Source organism: Chaetura pelagica, unplaced genomic scaffold, assembly GCF_000747805.2.
Source record: "Chaetura pelagica isolate M959 unplaced genomic scaffold, ChaPel_1.0 scaffold69, whole genome shotgun sequence".
Lineage (NCBI taxonomy): Eukaryota > Metazoa > Chordata > Aves > Apodiformes > Apodidae > Chaetura > Chaetura pelagica.
The window spans coordinates 2314771-2342053 of NW_009970724.1; the positions used below are offsets into that span (position 1 = coordinate 2314771).

At 45.4% G+C, this 27283-nt stretch overlaps 1 protein-coding gene across 1 annotated transcript in view; it reads right to left on the reverse strand.

The window, feature by feature from the left end:
* Nucleotides 1–27283, reverse strand: part of PTPRF (protein tyrosine phosphatase, receptor type, F) — a 257488-nt gene that overhangs the window by 72521 nt on the left and 157684 nt on the right. The window contains exons 5-6 of the mRNA XM_010006576.1: nucleotides 17432–17542; nucleotides 561–830 (exon numbers count right to left, since the gene is read on the reverse strand). Of these exons, the coding sequence (XP_010004878.1) occupies nucleotides 561–830; nucleotides 17432–17542 (381 nt within the window). The remainder of the gene's footprint in view (nucleotides 1–560; nucleotides 831–17431; nucleotides 17543–27283) is intronic.

Below are 27283 nucleotides of genomic sequence, written 5' to 3' on the forward strand. Positions count from 1 at the left end.
AAAGAGGCAGAGCAGTAAGGGAAAAAAGAGAACCAACAGAGGAATATGCAACAATTTCAAAACGAATGCATACAGCTGCTCCCTGCAGGGCAGTGAGGATGCTCACTCTGGTGAAGCCCACAGACACTTCACATTGCTGGGATTAACCTTCTTGTCCTGCCCTTACTGCAAGAGGAGATCTCTGTGCAAAAAACTCTCTCTGACTGCAGACATCCACAGACCCCTGCCCCAGGACAGCCCCGTGGCCTGCTGATGCGCTGATCCTGCTGATGCATGGAACAAGCCAGAAATTGCTGGGATGAGGGCAGACTCAACAACGTTCCTCTGCGGCATAAGAGTGACACAAGCCTGCCTCCCATCATGCCACACACAGGGAGAGAGGACACAACCTCCAAAGCAAATATATTGTGAGTAGGAAAAAAACAAAGTTGTGTGTTTGGGAATCTCACTTGCAAGATGGAAGAGTCACAGGAGACTGTAATCAGTTGGCTATGGCCAAAAACCCTTTGACAAAGGGCTACATGTTTGAAACCCAACTAGGTGCACCACCACCACCTTACCTTTGACAGTGATCTGGGCTGTTGCTTCAATCATGCCGAGCGAAGACATGGCCACACAGGTGTAGTTGGCAGACTGCATGATGTTATTCAGCTCCAGGACGTGCCTACCGACAGGCATCTCATCCTCTTTGGTCAGTTCCTCCACACCAGCCATCCACTTCACGTAAGGCATGGGAGCACCTACTGCCACGCATGTGAGGTTCACACTCCCCCCAGGCATCACCTCGTGGTTGCTTGGAGGGATGGAGAATCGAGGAGCAACACGCCGCACTGCAACAAGGAGGAGACAGCTAGTAGGGTGACAGAACCAGCAGAGAGAACTCATCTGCACTGCGAGGGTATGTGAGGGGGGTTCAACGTTTTTGCCTGTCTATCCCTTGGGACAAATAAAACGAAGTGCAAAAGCTGTTCACTGCTTTGTCAAATTGCACACACTTTGCTCTCCTTCCTTAGCCACTGGCATTTTATTAGAAGAACTCATTAAGGGATGGCTCAATCCATTCCCTCCAAGCATAGCCTTTTGAAATCATATTACTAACATGAAACATTCCTCCATTTAAATAACATTCCTTTAATTAGAGAGCATGCACAAATGCCAGTCACACACTCTCTATGCAGGGCCCACTGAAGCTCTGCAAAATGGAATTACCTGCTCAATTTACTAGCTCTAGAGTAAAGCAACTCATCCCCTAAACCTCGCAGGGTTTGGGCAGGAGCAGCAGAAAGGTTTCTTTCTGAATTAGCACATGTGCTGCTAAATAAAATATAATTCCTTTCAAAATGTAATTCAGGTTCTATCTTGGCTCAGAAAAAATAGTCACCGGAGCTACATGACATTGTCAGGATCTGAACAGATCATCTTGCTGGGCAGGAGAGAACTAATCCTGACAAATGTGAGATCATATCCATTTTGACAGAAGAGAGTTGGGCTGGCAGAACCCTCCCCACCTTTGTGGTAGCACTTTGGGAGATGTATTCCTCCTTATTTCATTGCACAGCTTTTCTTCATATCAATCCCTTGCTGGGCATTTCACTCAAGACTTATTTGTAAGCAACTCTCAGCTACAATAAAGCTCTAAAGCTGACTGCCATATGCATTCCCGTCAGGAAAATGACACTGAGAAATGGGGCCTCTTCTTCAGGGTTAGTGTTATGGGCCTATTTAAGCAAGGGTAGAGAAACAACTGTGCTCGGTAAATCTTTGTCTCCTCTGGGCAAGCTCATTTTAGTCTATTGTTAAAAAGGGAAACTGCTCGAACGTGTCTTACCCAGCATCCCTGCTCTCCTCTAGCCTCCTCCAACCAGAAAGGCAGCCCCAAAGCATTGGCTGGGTTCACGACTGACCGGCTCCGGAGAAGCCTCCCCCTGCCAATTATGCTCCTCCATCAGTGCATCAGGCTGGAGGAGCAGCCGCAGTGCTGGGGGACGGTGAAAACTGGGCAGAAGCCTGAGAGCTGCCAGCTCACAATGTGCTGCAGGCACAACTGGCCCCACGGTGCTGGGGGTGCAGGGGGGACACGGCTCTACTGGCCTGGCTCCTGCTGCCATGGTGTCTCTGCAGACAGTAAAGCTGCTGACAACTGGGCCTGCCGCAGAGGTGTCAGCTCTGCTTGCCAAGCTGACTCTCCCCAAATCAAATTTCACTAGTGCTCTCTTTGATGATTCATCCCCAAACCAACAGGCTTGCAGAAATAGACTGAACACAGAAACCCCCACGTTATCATGTACAACAGAGCTAAGATTTCGTGACAAACTACACAAATACTGTCAACATCGTGTGTGTACTACACATTGTCTTGGTGACAAAACAGGGTTCACTAGCTCCTTACCCACCACAGGAAGGATAACTTGCTTTACTTTTTTTTTTTAATGTCTAAATCCAAAGTCTTGCTGGTTGTCTCTTTTAATCAATTATTAAGTCTTAAATCAATAACTACATGAGCAATTGCCAGTGAGGTGTTACCTGGCTGATGGAGCAGTGCTCCCCAAATGAGACAAAACTGAAAGTGTACTCAAGTGCTACGCAGTCATGAGAATACAGTTAACCTGATGGACATGGCAATGGTTTAAGATGATGGTGTGTATTTCCAACCAAAGCATCCCAGCACCATTTGTTAGGAGTCAGGTTTCGTTTTCCAATGAATATGGTGTTGAATTATTTCAGGTAGAAGCTCTTTGAATTCTGTCCCCATCCAAGGACCAAACCCACCCACCCATGCTGTACTAAAATAAAAGAAGAGCAAAAGCTTTGAGGATAAAGCCATAGGTGCGCAGAGCACCCATGCACATGCACCACACAAACAGGCTGGCAGGCACTGGAGACCGCTAAAGAGTCAGAGAGAAACGCCGTGTGAGGGCAGGACAGGGAGAAGGAAAGTGCACAGGTACTCACATACAGGGACACGGGAAGATAAGCCTGAAGGATAAGAGACCATGCAGGAAGGTCAGAGCCCAGCGTGCACAAACAGATTTTGACTCTCAGCCTTGGTAAGACCAGAGGCAGCACAGGCCACTGCAGATTCCCCTGCACCCCACACTGTGTCCCCGTATTCAGCACTGCTTTCAGGGTGCTCCTGGGGCCTTGCCAAGCCCCATCCGTGCCATGTCCCCTTGACACGTCCTACAGAGGCAGTGCCTATAGGCACTGTAGCCACCTCTCCCCGCCGAAGCTGGCAGCCCACCAGCCCCTGCTCCCCTGTGGGCAGCACAGATGCACTTCAAAGGGGGTGAGGGTTCCCTCAGGAGTGCTTTGCAGGGTGAAGGGAAGGGCTATGCCCCTTCACAAATGTCTCTCCCCTGTCCTGCCCTCAAGGGAGCAGTGGAGGTGGCTGATATGTTTGTGTGCCTAGGGCAGGGATGAATGGCAAGGAAAGCTCTCCTGCAGATCATACCATATAAGAGGGTGGGCGGGCTGCAGTGTCACCACCTCGACACAGGACATGTCTCCGGCACATCCCGGCTTGTGGCGCGCCAGGAAGCCGTGTGGGGCCACGACTCTCAAGCGTGGCAACAGACCAGTGATTTAACAGGCCTCTAGGGTGTCTTTTTGTGATCCAGAAGAGCTCAGCCAGCATCCCTCTGTTAGCACACCGGCAGAGCTGCTAAAAATGGATGCCACATGTAGGGTTCAGCTCCCAACAAGGGAGATGGGAGGGGGTCAGCAATGCCTTTGGTAGGGATCTGACCCTGCTGATATTCTGGCAAGGGCACGTGCAAGGGACAGGACGGGCTCCATCAGCCTCCCATCTTCTTGGGGATAATTGGCAGCTTCTCATCCCAGTCCGTACAGAGGGAGAAGGGGAGATGCTGTCAGTTAGCATTAGTGAGAGCTGGCAAAGCTCTCACAGCAGCTTGCAGAGCACCATCAACACATTCCTCAGGCTCAAGCCAACAATTTAAGTTGCTTGCTTTTCTAGCATAAGAGTCTAGTAATAATTTAAATCAGTATAAGTCCTCAAAAAGCAGCATTCCTCTAATTTCTGTCCAATTTACAAGTCCAATCACATGGGCTAGCACAGCCCATGATGCTACCTTAAGTGCTCCAGAATTTTTTGTTGTTCTTCATTTATTGTTGCAATGAAAGTTCTCTTTTTATTACAATTTTCTTGACAAGAATTTGAAATTTTTTTTTTAATCTTCTTTCTGGATAAAGATCAGAGGAGGTGGTTTGGAGGTTTTGCAAGAACAGAACAGGGAAAATTGCTGTGAATATTAAAATGATTTCAATGGACAATAGTATAATTCAGAGGTTTAGTTAAACCAGCAGACTGTCAAAAATGAGATTCGTTGTCATTCATCCCAAGAATAGGCATCATAAGGGCTCTGTGCTGCTGCACTATTCAGCACACCTCCCTGTAAAGAACATTTCCTGGGAAGTGAAGTGAAACCTTGGAGTTTCAGTGCAATCTGAGCCTGTGCTCTGGATCCCATAGGACAGTGAGAAAGGACAGAGACTGGTTTCCTGCTCACTGGGGGGACCATGGGGACGAAAGAGGGGAGCAGGCAACACAACAGGCATAAAGGTTGAGATTGAGAAATGTTAATAATTCAGCATGCATTAACATGCACGTTCCTTGCCTTGAGAGCAAAGGGCATGAATCGATTGCCCTGCTCCTTTCACCACGGGAGTAGCTGTTTCCTCATGTCTCAGGTTCCCTTTGAGGGTGACGTTACTCCCTTGCAGAACCAGGGAGCCCTCCCCCCCGATGCTGTCTGCAAGAGATGTAGGCTCTGGGCAGGAGTGCTCAGGGCTCACAGGCCAGTATTATTAGCCCCTCTCTCACATGCTGAGACACTGCTGGCATACAGCAAAGCTCTGCTGGAAATACAACGCCAGGAGGACTGCCCATGCTTCCAAATCCATGTGGTGCTGCTAGGGAAAAGGAAATCAAATCGCTTTTCCCTGCTGGCTGTCTTGGCCACAGTATAGCTGAGCAAATGACAGTGCTAATACCCCTCCCTCTGGCTTGCAGAGATGCAGGGATCTCTACTTGCCTGCTCTTGTGTCTGGGTTTCCTTCCCACCATGCCTACCTGGAACCTAACTTTGGGCTCCATCCTCCCCCTTCCGATGCCCTCCTCACAGGCTCCTGAGTGCTGCCCCATGGAGAAGGAGATCTGTGCCTGTGCTCTGCACAATTCTCCTCTCTGAGGCAATCCCACCTGCTCTGTCTTGCATCACTGTCCTGACAATCTCTCCCTTTTGCTTTTCTCCGCATGAAGGAAGGAACAGCAGTCTCAGGTCCCATCTGCTCTGAAGCCGACCCGACTCCCAGCAAGACAAGTTGGAAGGCTCTGCTCTAACCTTCCATGCAGGGGCACATCTTTGAGAAGGTGAGACTGTCAGATTTCATTACTCCAGCCAGATGAACTGGAGGATCCTTGGTGTATGGAGTATGTTCTTGCCCTTGTCACTTTGTTACCCTGACTGAAACGCCTGCCTTCCTCAGGAACCACCTGCTTAGAGTCAGGAAGGAGCGAATTTAGGAGACATCCCCGAACATGATCATCAGTCTGCATGGTTTACTCATCTGTAGACACCTTTCATCTCTCCCTAGTGCTATCATTTTAAGGAAGGACTTCAAAGAGAAAGCAAGTTGGTGGAGTCTCACAATCTATTGACAGAATCAACAGCAGGAGAGGAAAAATTGGAACCAGAAAAAATGCATTTACAGTCTAATCTTGTGCTGTACTATTTATGCTCCCAATGTATCCTTGAGTGCTGACATTTTATAGACAATTTCCAAAACAGGGCCTTGCCATTTTTGGATTATATTTCAGCTATAACTTTTAGGTCTAATTATTTGCGCTGACAACCACATATAAAAGAGGATACATCATTACAGCGGTGCAGCACTGGGGACACATGAGCATTCAGCATACTGACATACTAATAGCAAAGTAAGGGAGAGCAAGATTGTGGAGCTATGCAATTTGCATGCACTCTGAAATTTCTCTGATGAAAATAACACAATATTAAGGAGGGGAATAAGAGAAAAGATCCACTGTATCAAGATAAAATAACTCGTTAATAAATAACCTTGTAGCAGTCACAGAGCAATAATTAAATGCATGGGTGAGCAGTACACTGTTTTAAGTAAAGCTGGAAAACTGTAAGATGTAATTATCAGAGCCAAACAAATTATAAGCACAGCAAATCCCAATGGAATATTTAGAAACTAATTTCTGGCTTCACATTAAATATTTGTGTTTGTGGGCATTTTTGGTGGGGTAGGAAGGAGGGGCCGACACAAACAATGAGAAATTATCCACTCCTGTTGGCTTATATCCATTCTCAGCTGCCTCCCCTCAGCTAAACCATGCGGCTAAAACCTTTAAGTGCCCTGTCAAAGGTTTATTCTCCAGAGGTGCCTGAGCCATCACAGCGGTGCTCCAAATTCACTGAAATCTGGAAGGCTTTGGGCCTTGGCTTTAATTCAGCCTCTTTTTTCTGTTGTTCTCATTTTTCATCACTGTCTTGGGCTCAGGTAATTTTATCCTCTACAAAATCTATTTTTAGAGGGTAAACAACAAGGGCTCTGTGCCTCAGTACAAGCTATATGAGAGCACGTTGCAGGGAAAGAAACGGGAGCAAAGTCAGTGTACTGGAACAACTGCTATGACAACTTGTTAAAACTTGTTCCAGTGATGATTGTAAGATCAGCTCATGCAGCTGCCTGATGGCACGTGTGAGAGGAGCCAGGGTCTCTTCCCTATGTCATCCGGGAGCAGTGCCGGGCTGGGAAGCTGCTGTGAGCATCCCCTTCCTCCAGCATGTCTAGAGGGACAGACTGGCATGGTACTTAAAAGCTGGAGTCACCTTTCATTGTTGTCCTTTATTCACCTCTGGCTCTCTGAGGACAGCAGAACAAACCAGGGCAAAGCACAAATCAGGTTTTGCTGAGTGGCTATGAACTCCTGCACACGTTGCCACAGGCCTCCCTGAGCCATCTAGGCAAGGCTGGGCCCACTGCCAGAGCTCCCTGCTTTCTTGCCAGCAAGAAAAAGACCCAGTCCCAGCGAAGAAAGGAGAGGCAGACCTGCTCATGCCAAGGGCTTTTGTCCGAGCATGGAGAACTGGCCACCCCCAGAGTGGGGACTGCTGAGGAGTAGGGAAGCAAAAGGGCATTGCATATTGCAGCCAGTTGTCCCTGCTGCCCTGTGGCACGGGAGTGCAGTATGCTGGATTCTTCTCCAGCTGAGATAAAAATTAAGCTTTTTGCCTCTGGAGAAAGTTGAAACTTTCAAAGCTACAGGAGAAACTGAGGAACCTGCTCTCCCTAGCAGCTTGCAAGGAGACTGGAGATCATTTTGATCTCTGTTTTGAAAGACCATTCTTAATCTCCGGCCAAGCAAGCAGCAGCAGTTTAGAGGTATTAGACTGGCACCTAGCACAGGTAGAGGGTTAGAGCAGGACCCCACATACAGTAACATGCACTTCTTCCCACCCTGCTTTTGAACAAAACCGCCCTGGCTGGTATTTGCATGCAAAACACATTCAGTGCATTCTATATCTCAAGCAACAAAGGCATGCAAGCAAAGTATCAATGCCATCACCAGAGTCATAGCAAACAGTAAGCAGATTTTGTCAGGCACACTGTGGCCGTGCCTGGAAGGGAGCCAGAGTCTGTAGGGTCCCCTTCCCTTTGGGGAATGGCTCTCCTCTCCCTACTGGAAAAGTCCCATCTGACGTGGCGTACTGTAGATGGATAAGAAGTGAAAAGGACCAACCTTCTCGCTGATCTGAGAGATGAAAGTTTGTTTTGTTTGATGGCAGAGTGCGATGAAGATGAGGAGGGAATAAAAAAAGACAAGGAAAAACACAGAGAGTAAAAACAGGCCAAGCTTCATCTGTCTGCACACCACTGAAACGACAAGACAAGACTACAGAGGTCAGCCGTGACTTCCCACCATGCACACAAACCACTCCGTGTCGTGGACAAGAGTGTGCCATGCTCACACTGCTCTGGCCTGGAGCAAGGCTGGCCCCTCGGCCTCCCTGACCAGCTCACTGCTCCTTCTGGCAGGGTGGAGGGGAACGCATGCCCCACACATACTCACATGAAGGGCGCCTCAGGGGCAGCCCCACTCTCGGCCAGATGCTGGAAGCACAGACATGTTTACATGTGCAAAACACTTACGCACACGCACAGGGCAAGGGACTCCAGCCATCACACAGACTGACACGCTCCCACACACCCACTCCAGCTACAAAGATGATGGCAAAGGCACATTAAACCCATTGACCACACACTGGGAAGAGCATATACATAGATCCAAATTTTATCAATTATGAAAGAAATGTTCCAAGTGGTGAATGGAAAATCTTCTACCATGAAGAGCTGCTCCCCCTCTCCAAAAAAAGAGCTAAATGCAGCAGAGAGGTATTAGGCAAGTGACAGACATGCGCAGTCTCAGCTGGGCTCAGTTTCAGGAGAGCCTTATTGGTACACTGTGCTGTGAGTGAGAGATGGAAAAGAAATCAGGAGGACAAAAACACCCAGAAAGAATTGAGCAGGTCCCAGTTTTTGTTCCTGCAGGAGAGACAGTAGAAGGTTAGTTGTATTTTCCTTATAAACAAAGGAGATAGTATTTCTCTAGCAGGAGTGACCTCACTCCAGCTACAGATCTGTGGTGTTATCAGCTGTAATCGAACCCTCACTGAGAGAATACAGAAGTGGATTTGATACTTAAAGACTGCTTATGAGTCACATTTTTGATGGGGGAAGGAGATGGTGGGGGGAGGAATTTGCTTTCCAGCAGAAACACTGTAAATTAGAGAACAGCATGTGGCATTATACAGTGCAACAGTACAGTCATCCATTTCCAGTGATTAGAGGACAGGATTTTAACCAACACCGACATGGTACAATTCAGGCAACAAACTGCCAATAACAGCTACAACAGTGGCCTAAGAAGTGCAATTGAGCTTGCAGGAGAACAGCAAAACAGTTGTTTATTTCTTCAGTTGAACTGGTACCAGGGGAACAGAACCAGCCAACTTGGAGCTGAACTGGCCCATAAGAGAGGGCCACATCCAGCAAGGACCGCCACCCAGATATCCTCAGAACAAACAGTCCCCTTGCTTAAGGTCAGGTTTCCTCTGGCCTGCTTCAGACAGGGGATTTACCTCTTGGTCCACAAAACATTAACATAAAGCTCATCTAATCCAGTGAGACCCTGCAACGGGAGGGAACCTCTTCATTGCTGCTCCCAAGCCACCACTTTACTTCCTAATCTAATGAAGCGTATCACTTCTGCTTGGCCTCAGCAGACAGCAAAGGCCTTCAGCCTTCTGCTCAGCTCTTGCCAACAGAGAGGATTTGTTTCCTGCCCTTGCCCAGGAAGGACAATGCTTCTGGCAAACCAGGCATTCCCGTGAACAGCTGCATTTCTGGCTTCAGACAGGGGATTTACCTCTTGGTCCACAAAACATTAACATAAAGCTCATCTAATCCAGTGAGACCCTGCAACGGGAGGGAACCTCTTCATTGCTGCTCCCAAGCCACCACTTTACTTCCTAATCTAATGAAGCGTATCACTTCTGCTTGGCCTCAGCAGACAGCAAAGGCCTTCAGCCTTCTGCTCAGCTCTTGCCAACAGAGAGGATTTGTTTCCTGCCCTTGCCCAGGAAGGACAATGCTTCTGGCAAACCAGGCATTCCCGTGAACAGCTGCATTTCTGGAAAGCAGAACTAAAATCACAATAGGGCAACACAAACTCCAAGTGCTGCAAGTGTGGACCAACCTGCTGCACCCTTTGGGACTGTGTGGCTGAATGGCAAGAAGATGGTGAAGGGAGTAAGACTGGGAGATGATGGTGAAACAGCCACTGAAACACCCATCCCTGCTGCCCAAGTGTAGCAGCTGCAGAGCCTGCCCCTGCCCTTGGAAAGCACCGACAGCTACCAGCCACACCATGGGCACTTGCTGCAGCATCACTTGATCTGCCCACAGGCAGGGAGAGGGGTGTTCCTGCAGCTGGGAACAGCCAGGAGCTGTTCTGGCGAGCCTGGCAGGGATAGCACTTCATCAGTGTGCATGGACAGGAGTAAGCTCTGGCAGTGGCTTTTCTCACGTGTTGACACTTCAGATTAGACTTGGAAAGGTGAGGAGACATGTGAAACACACTAATTCAAACAGATTACTTTCTGGTCTGTCAAACAGGAACAAGTTTGGGGCCTGCTATTTGTTGCTAATTGCTGGATTATCTCTTAATCTCTTACTATATTAGTGTCTTATGGGGAATAAAAACCAGTAGCAGGCTATTTTGGAACAGCTGTAAGGCAAGAGGGAACACCTGGGCAGAAAGTTCTCTCTCTTTTCCCTTTACTTAATGGTTAAACAGCTGCTGCTTTATCTGAGATAAACCTGATAAATGGTAAATTGAGTTTTATCTCCTTCCAGATCCCATTCACATGCTCTCTTATCTCCAGTTCTCTATCCATGTCACTCCTAAGCTAAAAAGCACGTTTTACTAACAGGTTCTCTGTTTTTGTACAAAACAAATTACTCTGAGCAGTAAGAGCAAATAAGATCTGCCCCCTATGGTGGGACAGAAGATTCAGGGCTGGGGTTACCCAGAGTATCCCCTGTGCAGCAGAATACCACGGCTCACTAAGCACGCTAGCATGCTCCCACAAACCCGAGCTGCCTGGCAACTAACTTAAACATGCCAGTCTGTGTGCAAGACAAAGTCAAGTCACATCAGAAATACCACCAGATAGTAAACTAGAGAAGGTAAAAATGGGGCTCCTTTCAAGATCCAAGTTGAAACAGCAAAGAAGCAAGGAGCGAGGCCATATCAGAGACATGTCTGCCAGTTCTGACTGTCAGATGGCTCCAGTGCTTTTGCAGGCAGAAATTCCTGTGCTGATTTAATTTGGCTTTTACCCTGCCACAGTCATTCTCATCTTATGCAGCAGCAGCAGGAATACTCTAACCACAGCAGCTTGTTGCAGGAAGAATGAATTTGGGCTTATGGGAGTCTCTGCTTTTGTGTATTCTTGAGCATTAGCTCCCTGAAACAAGGCAGGGTGCTGTGGCCAGGATACGAATGCATAGATCTAAGAGTTTAGATCACTAGCTCAAACAAACAAGCACATTTCTAAAGCTTTTCAGAGTGTGAAGCTAATACTTTACTGAAAGCAGCAAGAATGTTTATTATCCCAATTGGCCCTGCAAGTCTGCTGAGAACTGCCAGCATCTGTCCTACGCTGAAAACCCTCTGGTGCTATGCAAGACACTAGTATAAAGGCAAACCCTGACACTTTGGAATCCAAAAGACAGAGAGGTTAACAAAAACCCAGAGGGCAATGAACCTGTTCCTGCTTATCTCCAAAAGCACATCTTGTGTCTCAAGGACTTCACATAAATAAAATTTTATCCTTTACAGCTTTTAGAGGTACAGAGGAACAAAAGGACAGATTGCCTTTTTTTTTACGCTGTATTACACAAGAATAAGACAACCTCCCATTTCATGCAATGAACAATTGAATGTTCTCATGCCACAGTGATGAGTATATTCCATCCTAGAGAGACAGACATGATGCTCAGGGCGCTCAACCATCCTTTCCCATTCTTAGTGCACACACATGCATGCATGAATTCAATTAAGAGCAGAAAATCTCAGAGCACCAGAGATGGATTTCCTAACCCTTTGCACAAGTGGATATGGAAAGGGAGGGATCAGCCATTTAGTCGGCACAGATACACAGGCTTAACTGTTCCACAGACATCTATGCAAGTCCTGTGAGGAAGAGAGGGAAATAGGTTTCCAAGTCCATTTCTGTGTTTCTCATGCATTGAGCCACTAGCCACTCTCCTTCTATTTTCCATAAAGGTCATTTTACACATAATCGTACTTGAGCCTTGCAATGCACTTTTAACCGTCAAAGGACTTTGCAAGGAATACAACTGTTCAGCTTATTTAGTTGAATTCTATAAGGCACATTGAAGTCTTTAGATGAAATGTGCTAGAAGGACAAAGTACTACTATTTATTCAACTGTGATCATTATAATCATTATGGCACAGCAAAATGCTCTCAGACACACTGGTGGTGAGCACACTTCACCCCATGAGAAAACATGACAAAAATATTCATAGTAGTATATGGGGAAAATTTGGTAGATGCCTCTGAGTGCATCTCTGGCTCTGACACCAGCCAGCTCCAGTACCAGGAGACATGGTGGCAGCAGCACCAGCCACAGTGCTGACTGAGCAGCAAACGTGTGCTGGTGCCAAGAGCTGCCCAGCTCTGGCCATGCTAGCTGTGCTCATCTCCAGTTGGCTTACAGCTGGCCAAGGCCCATCTGCCCAAACCACAGGGGCTCTGACTTTGGCTACAGCAGTAGCTTCAGCAGCACCCAGGGGCAGAGGAAATGAAGTTAAAAATACTGAAATCCTGTAAAAACAAATGCACTTTCTTCATTAAAGTGTTATTGCTTCATGTTGCGCTATTTTGAGTTCAGGACTGCACAGGGAGATCATGGCCCTTCAGACCCGCAGCCTCCTCAGCCATGTACCAACTGCTGAGAGGTAGTAACTCTGTGGCCTCTATAGCAGCCTGGTTTTGTTTCTTCTGATGGTCCAGGGCAGACATCTGTCTGAAGAAGCAGTCTGGGTCATCTGGTCTGATTCAACTGCCTGTTTGTATTACGTGTCATCCAGGCATTTCCCTCACAAGTCTCTCCAATCTCTGCTTGTCTTGGGATCTTGGCCAGGCGCTCAAGCACTGGCAGTGCCCCTCTCTGGTCAAGTAACTTCACCCCCATCAGCCCTGACAAGAGATAGGTTTTATGGACCATGCTGCCAGAAGTGTGCATGCAGCTGGGTTGTAAGCAAATGTATTCCCTGTTAGTTAGCAATTTTTCAGAAATCCTCAGTTTTGATTACTGACTGACCACTGTCCTCAGCTTTTACTCTTCTCCAGGCAATACCCTCAAGCTTTGACTGGTGTTGCTATTATAGCTGTTTTAATATTATATAAGCAAAAATTGTCCTTTTTTAAAGGCTTCAAGTTTTGTTGCTCCAGGCCCATGCCAATCATTCAGAATTATTATTATTTACACAAGCTCTCCACTGCAGTAAAGCACAATACAGCCGCAGGTAGCCATTCCGGTGAGCTCCCTCTGTGTCTGAGCCTAAGCTACAGCCAAGTCCCTAAGTGTAAAATCCTGTGGAGGCCAGAGAATCGCTCCTAGGGATGGAGCCACGATCCTCATTTCATTTTGGATGATGGCTCATTAGTGAAACCTGGCAAATAAAACTTCAGACTCCAAGCAAGTTCCCCTACGGCCAAATGAAATACTAGCCTGGCTTTTCAGAAAACACAAAAAGAGAGCACAGATTTTTGCAGTAATACAATTTCTATTTACTGCAGTCTGATTTACTAGTTTGCAATTTGAGGACAGAGGGGCAATTCAGTTTTAAATGGCCTTTTTTTAAAAGCAGCTGTGCAGATGGCTTCTCCACAGCATGTGTAGCATTTTGGGTGAGGGAACTTGCTGCACTGGCCCCACTGGATCATGCCTTGAGGGCCTGAAAAGGCGTGCAGCACTGAGGAAGTGAAATCTAGGCAGCAGATTTCACATTTGATGGGAATTATGCAGCCAATGCTCCAGTAAGTATTATTCTAATAGCATTTGCATTGCTCACTGCTGTAAGCAGCGCTGGGAAACACACCTAGTGAACTCCACAGTGTATTAATAAGGATATTCTCATGCACAGTCTTCCTGCTCATCTGCTTCACTGATATAAGAAAAAAAAAAAAGCCATGTGCAGAAGAAAGAAAAGGGCAGAAAAAACTTTTCACATACGGAGTCAAGTAACAGTGCCTTTAATTGAAGGGAGGACCACACAGGCCACCACCTATACAAGTCTTTTGGCTGAAATGCTTCTCTTTGTCTCTTTGTAGGCAAATGAAGAGTGAAATGTGTTCATAAAAACCCAATAGTGCAGGTGAATCAGAGCAATTATACTATAACCTCAGTGAGCATGACAAAATGACATCACCTGTTTTTTTCCTCCGCACTAGGTGCAAACTTCCTTCTACTCTTCAATCAATTTCTTATATGTCTTGAATCAACTTCTTGGATTTTTGCAGCTAAATTAGACATTAAGCTCTCTGGATTACTAGAATCACATCTTCCGTATGTTTCTATTCCCTTCCTTTCTCCCTGCAGCACCATCAAGTCCCAAATCTAATAATTGTTAGGATGTACAGTGGTACATGTAACCATGGATCACAAACAGATGAGAGGTCCTTCATGTTGGTAATGACATCCAGACCAGCACTGGCAAGCACACTTGTTCTGAAAGGGTGGGACACAAATATGCTGCTGTGCTTCCTTTGAAGTCCCTGATATGCCCCAGATCTCCACCTTGCCCTGGCATGCACCCCACTTTTGCTTTCAGTCTGCCCTTGCTCCTCTAATGATCTGGGATGTTTCCTGCAGCCCTCCATGCATGGAGGGCTGAAGAGCAGCACTGGGAGGCAGCTAGTTCCCAGCACTTGTCCCCATCCCAGGTCTGCAGCAGCGGACAGATAGACCTGTCAGTCCAGCAGCAAAAGGCTTATGTGGGTTGTTTTCCAGCACACTTAGCAAGATGAAAATAATAGCTTCAAGGAAAATGCATCCATTTTCCTTTACAAATCCCTGGTGTGGAAATGTTTTAACTTTTAATGAAGTCCATCTGTGCAGAAGTGCTGGCTCTAAAGGATTCAGAGGCAAGACACTGGTGTAGCCTGCTCCTTCCTCCTCATGTTCTTTCATTGATATAGGAAGCCCTGAGTAGTGCCTGCTTACTCCTCAGCACCCAACATCTTCCTTTGTTAGCATGAAAAGTATGATAGAGAAGCTAATGAGTCTGTGCTTTCGAACACAGCACACTGGGAGAGGATTACCTGGGAGGCTAGGAAAGGGGAGGACATGATCAAAAACATAAACCCCAAGAGTCTAGAGGCAAACAAACATTTGAACTATATAAAAAAAAATAGCCTGTAAATGAGAGCAGGCATAACAGTCCTGAGAATGACACAGGGTGGAATATAGTACCGCTGCTCAGTACTCAGCCATGCTTTCCCAGAAAGCGCCCAGCTTCTTGGGTATGCACCACAATGAGGGCAATCATTATGAAACCACCATGCACTGGTGGTGTAGCCGACACAATTTCCAATGTAACTTAGCATTAATTAATGTCTTTTCTACTAAAGATGCAAACACTTTCTGAAGACCCTATTGGAAGTCACTGATCTGTCTAATGACAACTGTAGGGCTACCACAGGAAGAAAAAAAAAAAAAGAGATTCTTTCATTCTGCCTCCTGGACTTGACAAAGTAAGATATTTTCATTCTTTTCCCTGCCTGTATTTTTCTTGGCTTCAATAACTTTTTGAAGTCATTAACTAATATAGTAACAGTATGGTATTTTTTTTGTATAACATCTGCTACCAGAAACTGTAAACAGAAATACCATCTACTACCTAGTATGCACAGTGAGTTTCATCTGATATTAATTTATAGGGCATCCTGTCTTAAATATACAGAAAGGCTTTATCAGGATCACACAGGCTGATGACTGATATCGTAAAGATTATGTGCAATAAAAAGGCTCATTCCAAAAATTTATGTGTAAAAAATGACAGCTAACAGCAAAGCATATGCCTAAAAACATGCTTTCTTCGGTGAACATCAGGATCCTCTCACATATGCAGACCATCCACAGCCCATGCCCAGCTCAAACAGGACAGATGAACCTTGCTGAGCAGCAAGGCAAGTGTAAAATTCAGTACACTCCTTAGCCCTAGAGGATTCACTTGCTAAATTAAGAGTGTTCATTAATAGGAAACTGGAAAGTTGTTAAGAGGAGGTTTTTCTACCTCTTGAGGCTCCTGTGCCTTTTTTCAGCCACACCTCTATAGAAAAAAGAACACTGAGAGTCTGAGCATGTCACAGAAAGAAAAAGCATCCCAAACACTGCAGCAAAATGGCTGAGCATCTACACAAACCTGTGCAACAACAGCCGACCTGGTAAGTAAGAACCCTTTCCTTAGAGTGCAAAGTGACAATCTGGGATGAGTTCTAGTACAGCTTGCCTGAAAAATTGAACTTGCAAGAATACAAGGAGTTTAAAATCATCCTTAATTACACTGTGAGAGTGAAATGAATGATTCCACTGCACAGATACAGCTTCATCTTCTGAATATGCTTAATTGGATACTTCAGTCTTCCAAAGACTCCTATAATCCAAATTGTGCTGCAAAAAATGAAAAAGCAGTCCCCCAGAATAAGCAAAGAAAACAATGCCAGAAGCCACCCCTAGAAGCAAACACACAGCAGGTGAAGACTTAATCATTCCCATGTCCCCTTTCCATACTAACCAATGCATATACGATTTTAAGATTGTATTTTTTTTTCTTCAAAACGGAGGAAGGAAGAAATGAAGATGAGATTTAATATTAGATAGTTGATGTACTATGTGGAAATAAAATCTGGCTCTAACTTCCTAACAAACAATGGGTTGCATCAGCACAAGAATCTTCTTTCTCGGGAAAATCCATAACTACATTTCCCAGGGGTTCCTTGCCAGTGGCTGTGGTTATACAGTTTCATACGAAGCAGCAAATTTTTTTTCCCTGCTGAAATTAACAGAAAGTATACAGGGAATTTAGCCCTTTCTTCTCTCCAAGCTAACTCAAATACGTTTTATGTACAGAAAGAATACTGGCAGGAGACTGTCCTAATGTAAAACCTAGTTCTTCTGGCATGTTGAAAACAGTTTTTAACCAGCAACACAGCATAACTCTTAGAAAAATCACTTTACATGAATTGCAGCTAATTTCCAGCAGGTTCCCAGTATGAGCCATTAATACTCGGAGGCTCAATCACTGATGCATGTAAAATGGATTAGGACAACCACAAAAAGCTGCTCAGTTTTTAAAGATACACATTCCGAAGCAGAGGCCTAAGTATCAGCTCACCTATAGCTGAGCAGCTCTCACTCATCAGAGTATGACCAGTTTTATACTACTCCACCAAAGGTGAGTTTATACTAAGAGGATTAAGCACTCCTCAATCCCAATTCAAATAACTATGACACAAGGGTGAGGAGTTCAAGGGAAAGGAATTCAAATTCTGCCCATAGTTCAGCATTTTACATAACACCATATAAACAGCAAAAACTGATTTCAAGACATGAGTAAAATCCAATGTGGATCCAAGATCTTGTGCCATTCTTTGAGCAAAAGGCCACATCACACAAACCACAAAGTGTGATCAGGGCACTGAGACAGGGAACACACTCCTTCACTGAAAGTCATGGAGCCTTTTGGGCAGGAGGAAAGTGAACACCTTGGGTGGAAGCTGCTCTTACCTCGAACATAAAGGTTTGCTGGGGCAGAGTAGCGGGTTCCTGCGCTGTTGGTTGCAACACATTCATATTTGCCTTGGTCTGACTCCTTGCTGTTCTCTATTTGCAGAGCTCCTGTACACAAACAAAATGACACAGACAGTTCAGGTTATGGCAAATCTAGTAATTAAACAACCAGCCACAGAAAAGGAAGGCCATGCCCCACACTTCTAAAGTCTCTTCCTAGACAAATATAGTGTGGTGGTGTTCCCTGGACCCAAGGGTACCAGCATGCAGCCAAAAGGTACCCAGTCTGCCGTCAGAAGCTTGTGAAATTGATTACTGCTATTTTTTAATGTACAGGAAACCCATTGCTGATGTATTTCCAACTACCCAAACCACTTATATCCATTGCTTCAATAAAGAAAAAAAACACATACATGCACACCTATTAATTACAGCTTTCTATGGGACTCCTGTCTAATAAAAGCACTTTTAATAAGCCTTTAATCAAAACAGGCAAGCATAAAGCACTAACTGTAGCTGTTTGTTTCTTATCTGATGCACACAAAGCCTAGCAAATGCTCAACAAATTGTGGCCTTCCTGCAGAAACTGGCAGAGTCCCGTCTCTCTCACCTCACTACACCTCCTTCCAACAGGAACCCCTCATTCTGCGATAACACTTTGCCCTTCGTCAGCTTTCTCCACATCAGTGGTCTCCTTGTCCTTTCAGATTTCATTATATATGATAAAAAAGATTAGAAGCTCAGTCTGAGACATCAAAGATACACACCAATGCAATACACCCATTCACTGCATGGTGTTTAGGTGAAAGACACCCTTCCCTTTGTCTCAGCAGTGCCTAATCCTCCAGCTTTGGGTCAGGAATAGTTGCTTAGCCTCGACCATGTGTTCCCTGGGATATGATCTGATCCCATCCCTAAAGTGCCAGGTGCATGAGGGACATATACAAATAATTGCAACAATCACCAGAGCACACAGAATAGCAATTTACGTGGGGAACCTCTGGAGTGTCTGTGATGGAGAAGTGAGAGCTGGTCTGAGGTGGTTTTCTCTCATCTGCTCAGTCTGTTCCACTGGTGTCCAGCACCACTTGGCTTGGAAGGCTGGTTTTTCATCTAGTCATCTTGCCTAGCACAGATGACTGCAAAACTGTTCACATCTGAACTCCCCCAATGGGGAGTTCATATGCAGACTAAAAGATGGAGACACAGAAAGAAAGAAGCAGATGCATATGACCGCAAGCTGGCACTGCAGGAGCAAAAGGCCATCGGCCAGACACTGAAGTGGCTGGTGCTCAGCCTGCTTCCCCCAGGCAATTGGGAATGATTTTTAAAATGCCTCCAAGTGCTCAGATTCTGCTGCTTAGGATTGCCTCTAAGAAGGGAACTCTGCTCAGAAACCATATACTGAACGAAAAGAAAACATTAACCCCTTTGCTTGTAAGAATTTGAACTCATTTCTGCCTTCCGCAGTTCAAAACGACCACTGAGAGTGGCACTGAGAATAGCTGGTAAAATTGCCTTCTCCCTTCTTGCTGGTTCAAGCTGCAGAGGTCAAACTCAGTTTTTCATATCATCAGAACAGAAGAAAAACTAATGTGAATCAGCCACTGCCACCTACATTATTTAGAAGGATAAATTGAGACTGTAGTATAAGTCTGTATGTCAAGGGGAAAAATGAACTTCCCTAGGTTTTGCCATATAATAAAAATGATGTCCAGAGCCCTCCCTATTGTTGCATTAGTGCTGGAAATGAGGCTTCAGATAGACAGAGAAAGCCTCTTTGCAGAAGACTTTCCACCTACTAATGAAAGGAACTGCCAGCTTTCCCTAGCCACAGCACTCTCTGGACATCCACAGGCCAAAGCATACAGAGCACTGCTGCTTAATTCAGGGAGAACACTGAATTTCTACATGCTGTCCGGGAAAAACACTTTCAAGCCGACAGCAGCATGACAGGCAGCAGAGCAGGAGGAAGCTTCCCAACATTGACAAGACTCTGGAAACAGAAAAGACCTACTAGGTTATCTTGTGCATCCCTAGGGGCCAGGGCAGGATTGCTCCCTGTTGTAAATGTACTTGTGTTCTGTCCAATTCTATTTTAAATGTGCCTAGTGATAGGTCTTTCATCACTTCTTCAAGGAATTGATGCTGCAGCCTGGTTATGCTATCAGGAAGATTTTCTTGGAATTTACCATAGATTATCCCCTTCGTAATTTCTGCTCAATTACTCTGGGCATGCACATGCTGCAGAGTTCATTCTGAGCGCCTACATCAGGCATGGCTGGGAAAAGCTGTTTGCTGCAAACCATACCCAAACTTTGAAAAAAACACACGAAACAAAAGAGTGGCTGTCATCACCCAGAGAAAGACCCTAACTCCTGACTTAACCTGTAGCTCTCATCTGCTGGCTGGGCTGAAAGCCGAGCCAGGTTCAGGTGACAGGCAGTGGTATCAGTAGAAAAAAGTAAGATCCCTAGATATTTTTGCTGTGAACACATACTTTTTTAGATGCCCCTTTTAGCCATTTAGCCACATAACACTGGTATTTCATAACCTTTTTATTTGCAATCACCGTACCTCTTAAATGTTGGTTAGTCAAATTATTTTATATCTCTAGGGGTCTCAACATCAGTGCTGGAGAGAGAAGAGGAAAACAGAAGATGATGAAGAAAATGGGGCAGCGGGGAGTTTCAGATTACATGCTCTCATTCCCTGTCAGTTCTGCAGCCAGTGTGGACAGATTTCTAGAATCATACTACCAACATGTAACATGCATCAGGAACTGCCTACAAACTGCTCAGGGACTCAAGGTAAGGGATTCTAGTTTTGTCTGGGTTGGCATGACCATTCAAACTATGGCATGTCAGGAGCAAGAGAACCCAGAAAGCAGAGGGAAGTTTATGTAAACCTCTAAACCAAACCAGAAAGAAGTCAGTTACTACAATAAATCATCATTAGACAAACATACTGATCTCATGGTACTGCTGACACCTGGCAGAGAGTGGAAGGATCATAGTAAACTGATGACAGTCGGTAGGACTACAAGGATTTTCCTGAAAGACAACCTACAACTGTGTGACAGGTACAAGAAAGTGTAGGGTATCTCAGGATACAGCGATTTACGAATAAAGTCAAGAAGCTCAGACATTGCCGGTATCAGAAAGCTGGAAACATAAATGCATTTGAGCCTTGGGAAAAATTCCCTATGTGTAAAATGCTCTAAGCCCTAGTTCAGACATCCCAGAGAAAGGCAATACCTTAATCTCTTGGAGGGTTCAACTCTTGGCTGGACAGGACACAAGGAGCTACAGGAAAGGAAGAACTGAGTCCTGAGTAGCTCTGTTTCCTGAAGTTCATTGGAAGCTGCATCCAAAGACCCTCAGAAGTGAATTCTTTGCTTTGACAAGTGCAAAGGACCCAATTTCTATTCTATCAATTTCTGTTTCTTTCTGGCCCTGTCTTACAATCTTCTGTGCCCCTGCAAACCAGGGCTAGGAAGGCTGCTTTACTTTTCTTCATTACTTTGGGATTTATGATGCACAAGTTGCTGAGTAAGGTCTTGTTTGCACAGGATGTTACTGCAGACTTCTCATAGGGACTCATCCAATGCTCCTGTGTCAAGTGTCTTGTTCTTGTTCGCATGGCTGAGTCCTGATGTGCAATCAAACAGTGTGGCTTCGGTGGATGCATGAGGACCATGCACCATCAGGACGTCTGTGTGTGTACTGAGAGGTGCGCTGAACAGCTTGTTAGGGAGCTCATGGGGCCCTGCAACAGTACGTGCTCACCAGAGTGAAACTTCTCCCTGCTGAGCACCACTCGACCTCTGCTGCCTGCTGAGCACCCTGAACCACAGCAGGGCTCTAGCAGAAGAGGGTTAGCCATTCCTCACCACACTGCAATGTCATGTCAACCCCTCCTGTGGCTCAGATCTCTTCTTGATAACATAGCTTACCAGAGACCTGACAGCTCCTGAGGAAAACCCCTGGTTGCTCTCTAGTGCCAAGGAGAATGGTGACAAAGCAGAGCTTTCTGGAACTGAGGGCAGAAGACAGCACTGCTGCCTGACAAGCATTCCTTATATTTATAGGTTCTTTAGTCTGTACTTTTGTCTCCTTGCTAGTCCCTTCCCATCCTCTCTGAGCTTCCCCCCCCTCCTTCTCTTTAAACTCAGACACAGACAGCAGCCCCATGAGCAGCTCTCCAAGATACTTATATATTCAAATATATCTGCGCTCAGGCAGAATCATTAGTTGCAGTGACATAGTTAAAAGAAGCATTTAAAAAGTGCACTACATAGAGCATGGGGAAGGTAGATCCTGATAAGGGCCACTTCTTGGCAGTATTGGGTACTGCTGTGACACCGAGTGCTTGTTACTCTTTCCTCTAGGTGGCAAACCACATGTAAAAAGCTCTAAGCTGCCATACAAATGATCTCTGAAATCCTGCTCTGTCATTGGGTACTTGTGCTCCCTTCTCCCAGACAGCACCCCATGGAGCTAAGCCCCTTGGGGCAACACTCTTCCCTATCTATTCAGGTTGGAGCTCCATCCCCAGCAGTGAGAGCTGCTCCACTTCCGGAGAAGTATTCACAGCCTTAGACTCCCTGGCTCAGAGATGGAGACTGACCTTTTGCACTGGTTATAAAATTAGACAACAATGAAATGCTCCTGTAAGTTCCCAAGAGTCAGAGGAACCAGGCTGCAGTCACAGCACTCAGCTAAGGCAGGGCCTTGCAAGGTTGATGTTAATGAACTCAGCTACCTGACCCGGGCTCTTCCTCTCAGGGAAAAGGTAAATTTTGCACACCTTGCACATTAGAGAATGCGGCTACTCCAAGTCCTTTCCTCCTTTCTCCTTCCCCCTCCCTGCCACCAGCTTCCCCCACAGACGATTTCTGAAGCAGTATTCTTAATTGCCAGTACTCAGGTGTGAGTCCCAATCCCCTTTCTGTTAAAAATTCCATCCCAGAGAAGGAGAATCCTCCAAATAAAATCCGGGGAGCTATGAAGCAGGGCCAGAGGCAAGCTCAGACCAAAAACGGACCTATAAATGTGAGTATGGTGGAAAAAGAGACACCAGGAAGCCCTGACAGTGAGGGAGCTGGACTTTGACACCCTGACTGCTGCCCAAGATAACCAACACTTGTCATGGGAACTGTGAAAACCTACAAGACACCAAAACCATGCAAGAGTCACTAATAATGAAAATAAGCATTTCCCATATTAACTATTTTCTGTAGTTTTTAAGAGCAGCATCTCCCAGCTGCTACAGAGGACTGCACCTAGCCTTCACCAGCCATCAGCACTGACAGCTATGCAAAACAAGGTAACTACAAATACATTTTCATTGTTATTGTTCATTATGGTCATTATGCCTGAAAGGCCAGTGAATGGCATGCAAGGAGCCTGCTCTGGATGGCAGCACTGCTGAGAAATCACTCTCCTGTGCACCACAGGCAGCTGCTGAGAGCACTCAACTGCTGCCACTGAGCTGGACTCGAGCAGAAATGGAGAAGACCCAATGTGCTCAGCAGCACAAGGTTACTTAGCAGAGTTTCAGGATGCTCTGATCTCTCACCAGCAGCTACAGTAAATCTCAGGGGACTCAGAAGCAGAACTACAGCACTGTCAAACGCACAGTAACGCCTCTGTGTGCTTGCTTCTAAAGGGACATGAGTCAATCTGAACCCCAACAGTAAGAAACATGGCATTAAAAGCATTTACAGGCATCATTCCTCCCAATCTCCCCCTGACACTGTTCCTGAAAGTGTATAATCTAGTTTTTGTTTTATTCTTGCCATTTTTTTGACTGAAAAAGCTCAAGAAAAGGAAAAAAATCCTATCATATACAAAGTGCAATCAGATGTACAAACACATACTCAAAAAGAGACAGCAAAATTCTCTTAGCTTCCTTTAATCTCTTTGGATAGCTTTATGCTCCAGCTCACAGGATAGCATCAAAGTACTGGAGCTATATTTAAACTAGTTTGCTAAGGACTGGAAAAGGTTTAGCTGCAGCTACAGCAAAAGTCGGTGCAGGTGTTTACCTGGTTTCTCAGACAGACAGCTTCTGACACCCAAGTGAGCTGATGTAAAGTTAATTCAGACAGACCTCTGCTATGCTGATGTCTGCAGGGAAAAACTACTCTTATGTACAGGAACCTCAGATATTTCCTCTGGTGACAGAAAAGTAACAAATAAATCTGACTGGAGAGGGAAAATGCCTGAGATGATGGTATTTTCTTTACCTCCTCATGTGCATCTGATCTAATGTCTGTTCAGTCCAGCACCCACCAGAAATACAACACTGCTCTGCTCTCTCTTACAGCAGGAAAATGCAGCAGACAGGTTTCATGAAAGGTTGAACAAGTTCAATTCACAGAAATGCTAGAAATTAACATAATCTATTTTACTTTGGAAATAAGAATGGGGCAGAACTTGCTTAAACATGCACTTACTGGTATTATCGGTGGGTCACTGTAAGAAGCTAGCTGTTGCCTAATCTGATGGGCACCTGCCACCTCCATGTCTTTCTGAGGAACAAATAAGGATTTCAAGATTAAATGACTATCTGTGGCAGTCCCAGAAGGGTAAAGAATGAAGCTACAAACTGAGATTCTGAATTACAGATGGGAGCTCCTTCCATTTCAGGGTAGACAGATGTCTGGACAGAAAGAACCAGGGATGTCAGGACACACAAGGTGTTTAGAGAGGGATGCATGGTAGAATTTATTGGGTCGTCCCCCCGCTAACCACATGCTGCCCCCTGCGAGTGGGTTTTCCCCTGTTCTAGCACAAAGGCCTTGGATAACACTCAAACATCCCAAGTACTCAAGACACATAACTCAAAGTGACAGTAACAGCAGCAATTAAATCAACCCAAAACCTCCCTTTCCACCCCCAAATATTATTACCAAAAGGGTTCATTAAGAGTAATTAGTTCACCCTTCCTTTCAGACCAAATGAATGGATTCCAAAGTGTCAAACTTACCTTAATGAGGAACAAGAGTGCAGCTGGGTATAGAACATGGCAGAACAGTCACTTCTACATGGACACAACCTCACCATAATAAAAGCACTTTCATCTAATCTGTCCTTATCTTTAGGAATTCAATGACCTCCATTTTAAATAAAAGGCATTAGGCTGACAGAAATCCTCTGGGAGAAGCCAGAGAGCAGCACGTGGCTTCTGTTTGCTCTCACAGAAATGTCATATTTGACATTCAAACAGGACACATATATTTTAAATAATGTCAAGAACATTCTTAAAATACCTCATCAGGACTCAGACGGGGGTGGGAAGGAGGGGTGGGGATGTGGAGAACTTATGTTTCATGAGATGGAGAGTTCTTTTCACAGAGATGTGTTCGGTTCCCAAGCAGGACGTATGGAGCATCCACGCGGTTCTGGTGCTGAGTCACTAATGTCATCAGGCAGGGCGGGCGCGCAGCGAGCGTGTGGGGAGGCCCTGGGACGCTGCACGCTCGGCGCGCGCGGCTAGAGCTCAGAGCACTCAGCTAGTTAGCATTCAATCTGTCATCTCATTTTAGGATTTGCAGTAGAAATAGGAGATGAAGAAATAGTTTGAGGAGCTTGTAACATCACAGCTGTCAATCTCCAGCATTCCAAAGGGAGGAATGACAGATATATAAGCCCATTCACATCAAAATGAGGTTCGCAGTCTTTTTCTCTGACCCAGATTTGCTACAGAGGCAACTTAATGCAAATACGCATAAAATGGCAATTCATATTTATTCTAAAATCACTTAGAGGGAGCTGAAAACATTAACCCCCAGCAGCAGAACCAGTTCCAAAGAGTCAAGATTATTAACTTTCAGCAGTGATTCAGGAAAAAGAGAGGAAAAGGGAGAAGGGGAAAACTGAATAAATGAGGCTGTGTTGGATTTGTAGGTGGTAGTCATTCTGTCAAGAAATCCAGGGGTCAGTAAACAAGGGTAACCAAAATCACAAGAGAATTCAGAAGGACCTTAGCATGTAATGCTGATTAACACACTAAAGTTAATCTAAAGGGACAGCTTTGAGCATTTAGGGTAGAAAAGACAACACTCCAATTGGAAAGTCATTACTGGTGCATACAGCCTGTGAAAACTAGCCAGGGACTGCGCACACTGGGCTGTCAAGCTGGGGGTTGGTTTAATTAATTAAAGAAGCCAGATGTGCTTCTGATTAATCTATTTAAAACAAATCTTTGTACTGCAAAGTAACATCGGAATGTCCAGCTCAGAAAGGGGCGTCTAGGGCAGTAGTTCTCCACCCTGCTGCCACATTAGAGGGTTAGCACACTTGAAAGGCAAACATGAGGAAAGCAAACAAAGGTGCTAATTATCCCAGAGCCATATTTGCTCAAACTTTCAAGAATTTATCTCCTTCTGATTAGAGTTTTATGCCTGTCAGCAGCAGCAGAAGAATTTGATTGTTCTCTTGTGAAAATGTTACCTCCTTGTGCTTATACCAAAGCAATCCATCTAAAACCCCCTAGACACAAAACCTCAGAGGACACAACTGTGCAGGAAGTTCAGAGGCTTGCAGGAGCTGCAGGAGATGTCAACCTTCCCATGGCAGAGGCCAGGGACCATTTTCTAGTTTGCAAACTTTCCGCTGAATAACCCCCTTTCAACAGTGCAAAACTGCAATGGAAGAAATCAAGCTAAAAACCAACTAAAATAAACACACTAGTGAGAGAGTGCAGATGAGTGAGAGCGCTGGCAGAGTTAGGGCTGAGAGTAAAAGCTGGAGATGAGAAACACCAGAAGGGACAAGGCAGACAGGAGATGGAGTGACGTGACAACTGGAGGCACATTTCAGCATTCTTACCTCTGATTGGTGTACCACCTGGTGAGGTAATTTGAATGCAAATAAGATTAGAGAGAAGCATTAGTACAAAGAGGAAAGGAAGAAAATTATAACTAAAAAGCAGAAAGTAGTTGTTTTTTTTAAGCTAGAATTTGCATTAGCGCAACAGGAATAAACAAAAAGAAACTGATGTGCAATAAAAGTCAGAGTGACACTCTCAGGACGTTAGTAAAGCTCATCACTTCCAGGAGGGCAGCATCCAGCCCTGCATCTTGCCATTAAAGCCACCTTCTTCATGAACGGGGGCCAAAATAAGCTGCTGAGGTGGCGTTGCTGGCTGGCCTCTCCACTTGCATTCACCCACACCACTGTTCAAGCAACTGAGATGGAGGACACGTTGGGAAAATGGTGCAGTGCCCCTCCATTCCTCATACAGAATAAGGAGGGGGTGTCCTGGGGGTTGTGTAACTGTGAGTGTGCTGGGCAGGAGGGGTGGAAAGCGCATGGTTGCAGGCGCTAGGTGCAATTTTGCTTCAAGGTTAGAATGACCAGTGGGACAAAATCTGCTTGCTTAAAGAAATTAAACTACGGAGAGAGTGTAACAAATAATTTTTGAGCCATTCTCCGCATTCGCATAACCCTTGCATCAGGTTCCCTCTGGCAAAGAAATTGGTGCCATGCAGAATTAACTTCACATAAAGAAATACTTCAAACTAAAGTAGTTTCTGGTAATGTAATAATGGCTTGCTAGCCAGACTTCTGTTGTTGCTGCCTAATTTGGATGTTTGCTGGAGAAAGGAATCCCTACCCTCTTTATAAGGCACTGGAGATAATTTTACATGCTATAATGAAGAGTATCTTATAAGGAGGGCTTCTCTGGGAGTGAGGTTAAGTTATCCTATTGCAACGATCTATAAAGGTTTCTTTTATGAGGTCAATGTGTTTATCAAGTGGAAGGTCCACTGGTCAGTGTCTGGAGCTCAGCGTACAATCGATAGCAAAACATGATTGAAAGGAAGATGCTCCAGCTGGG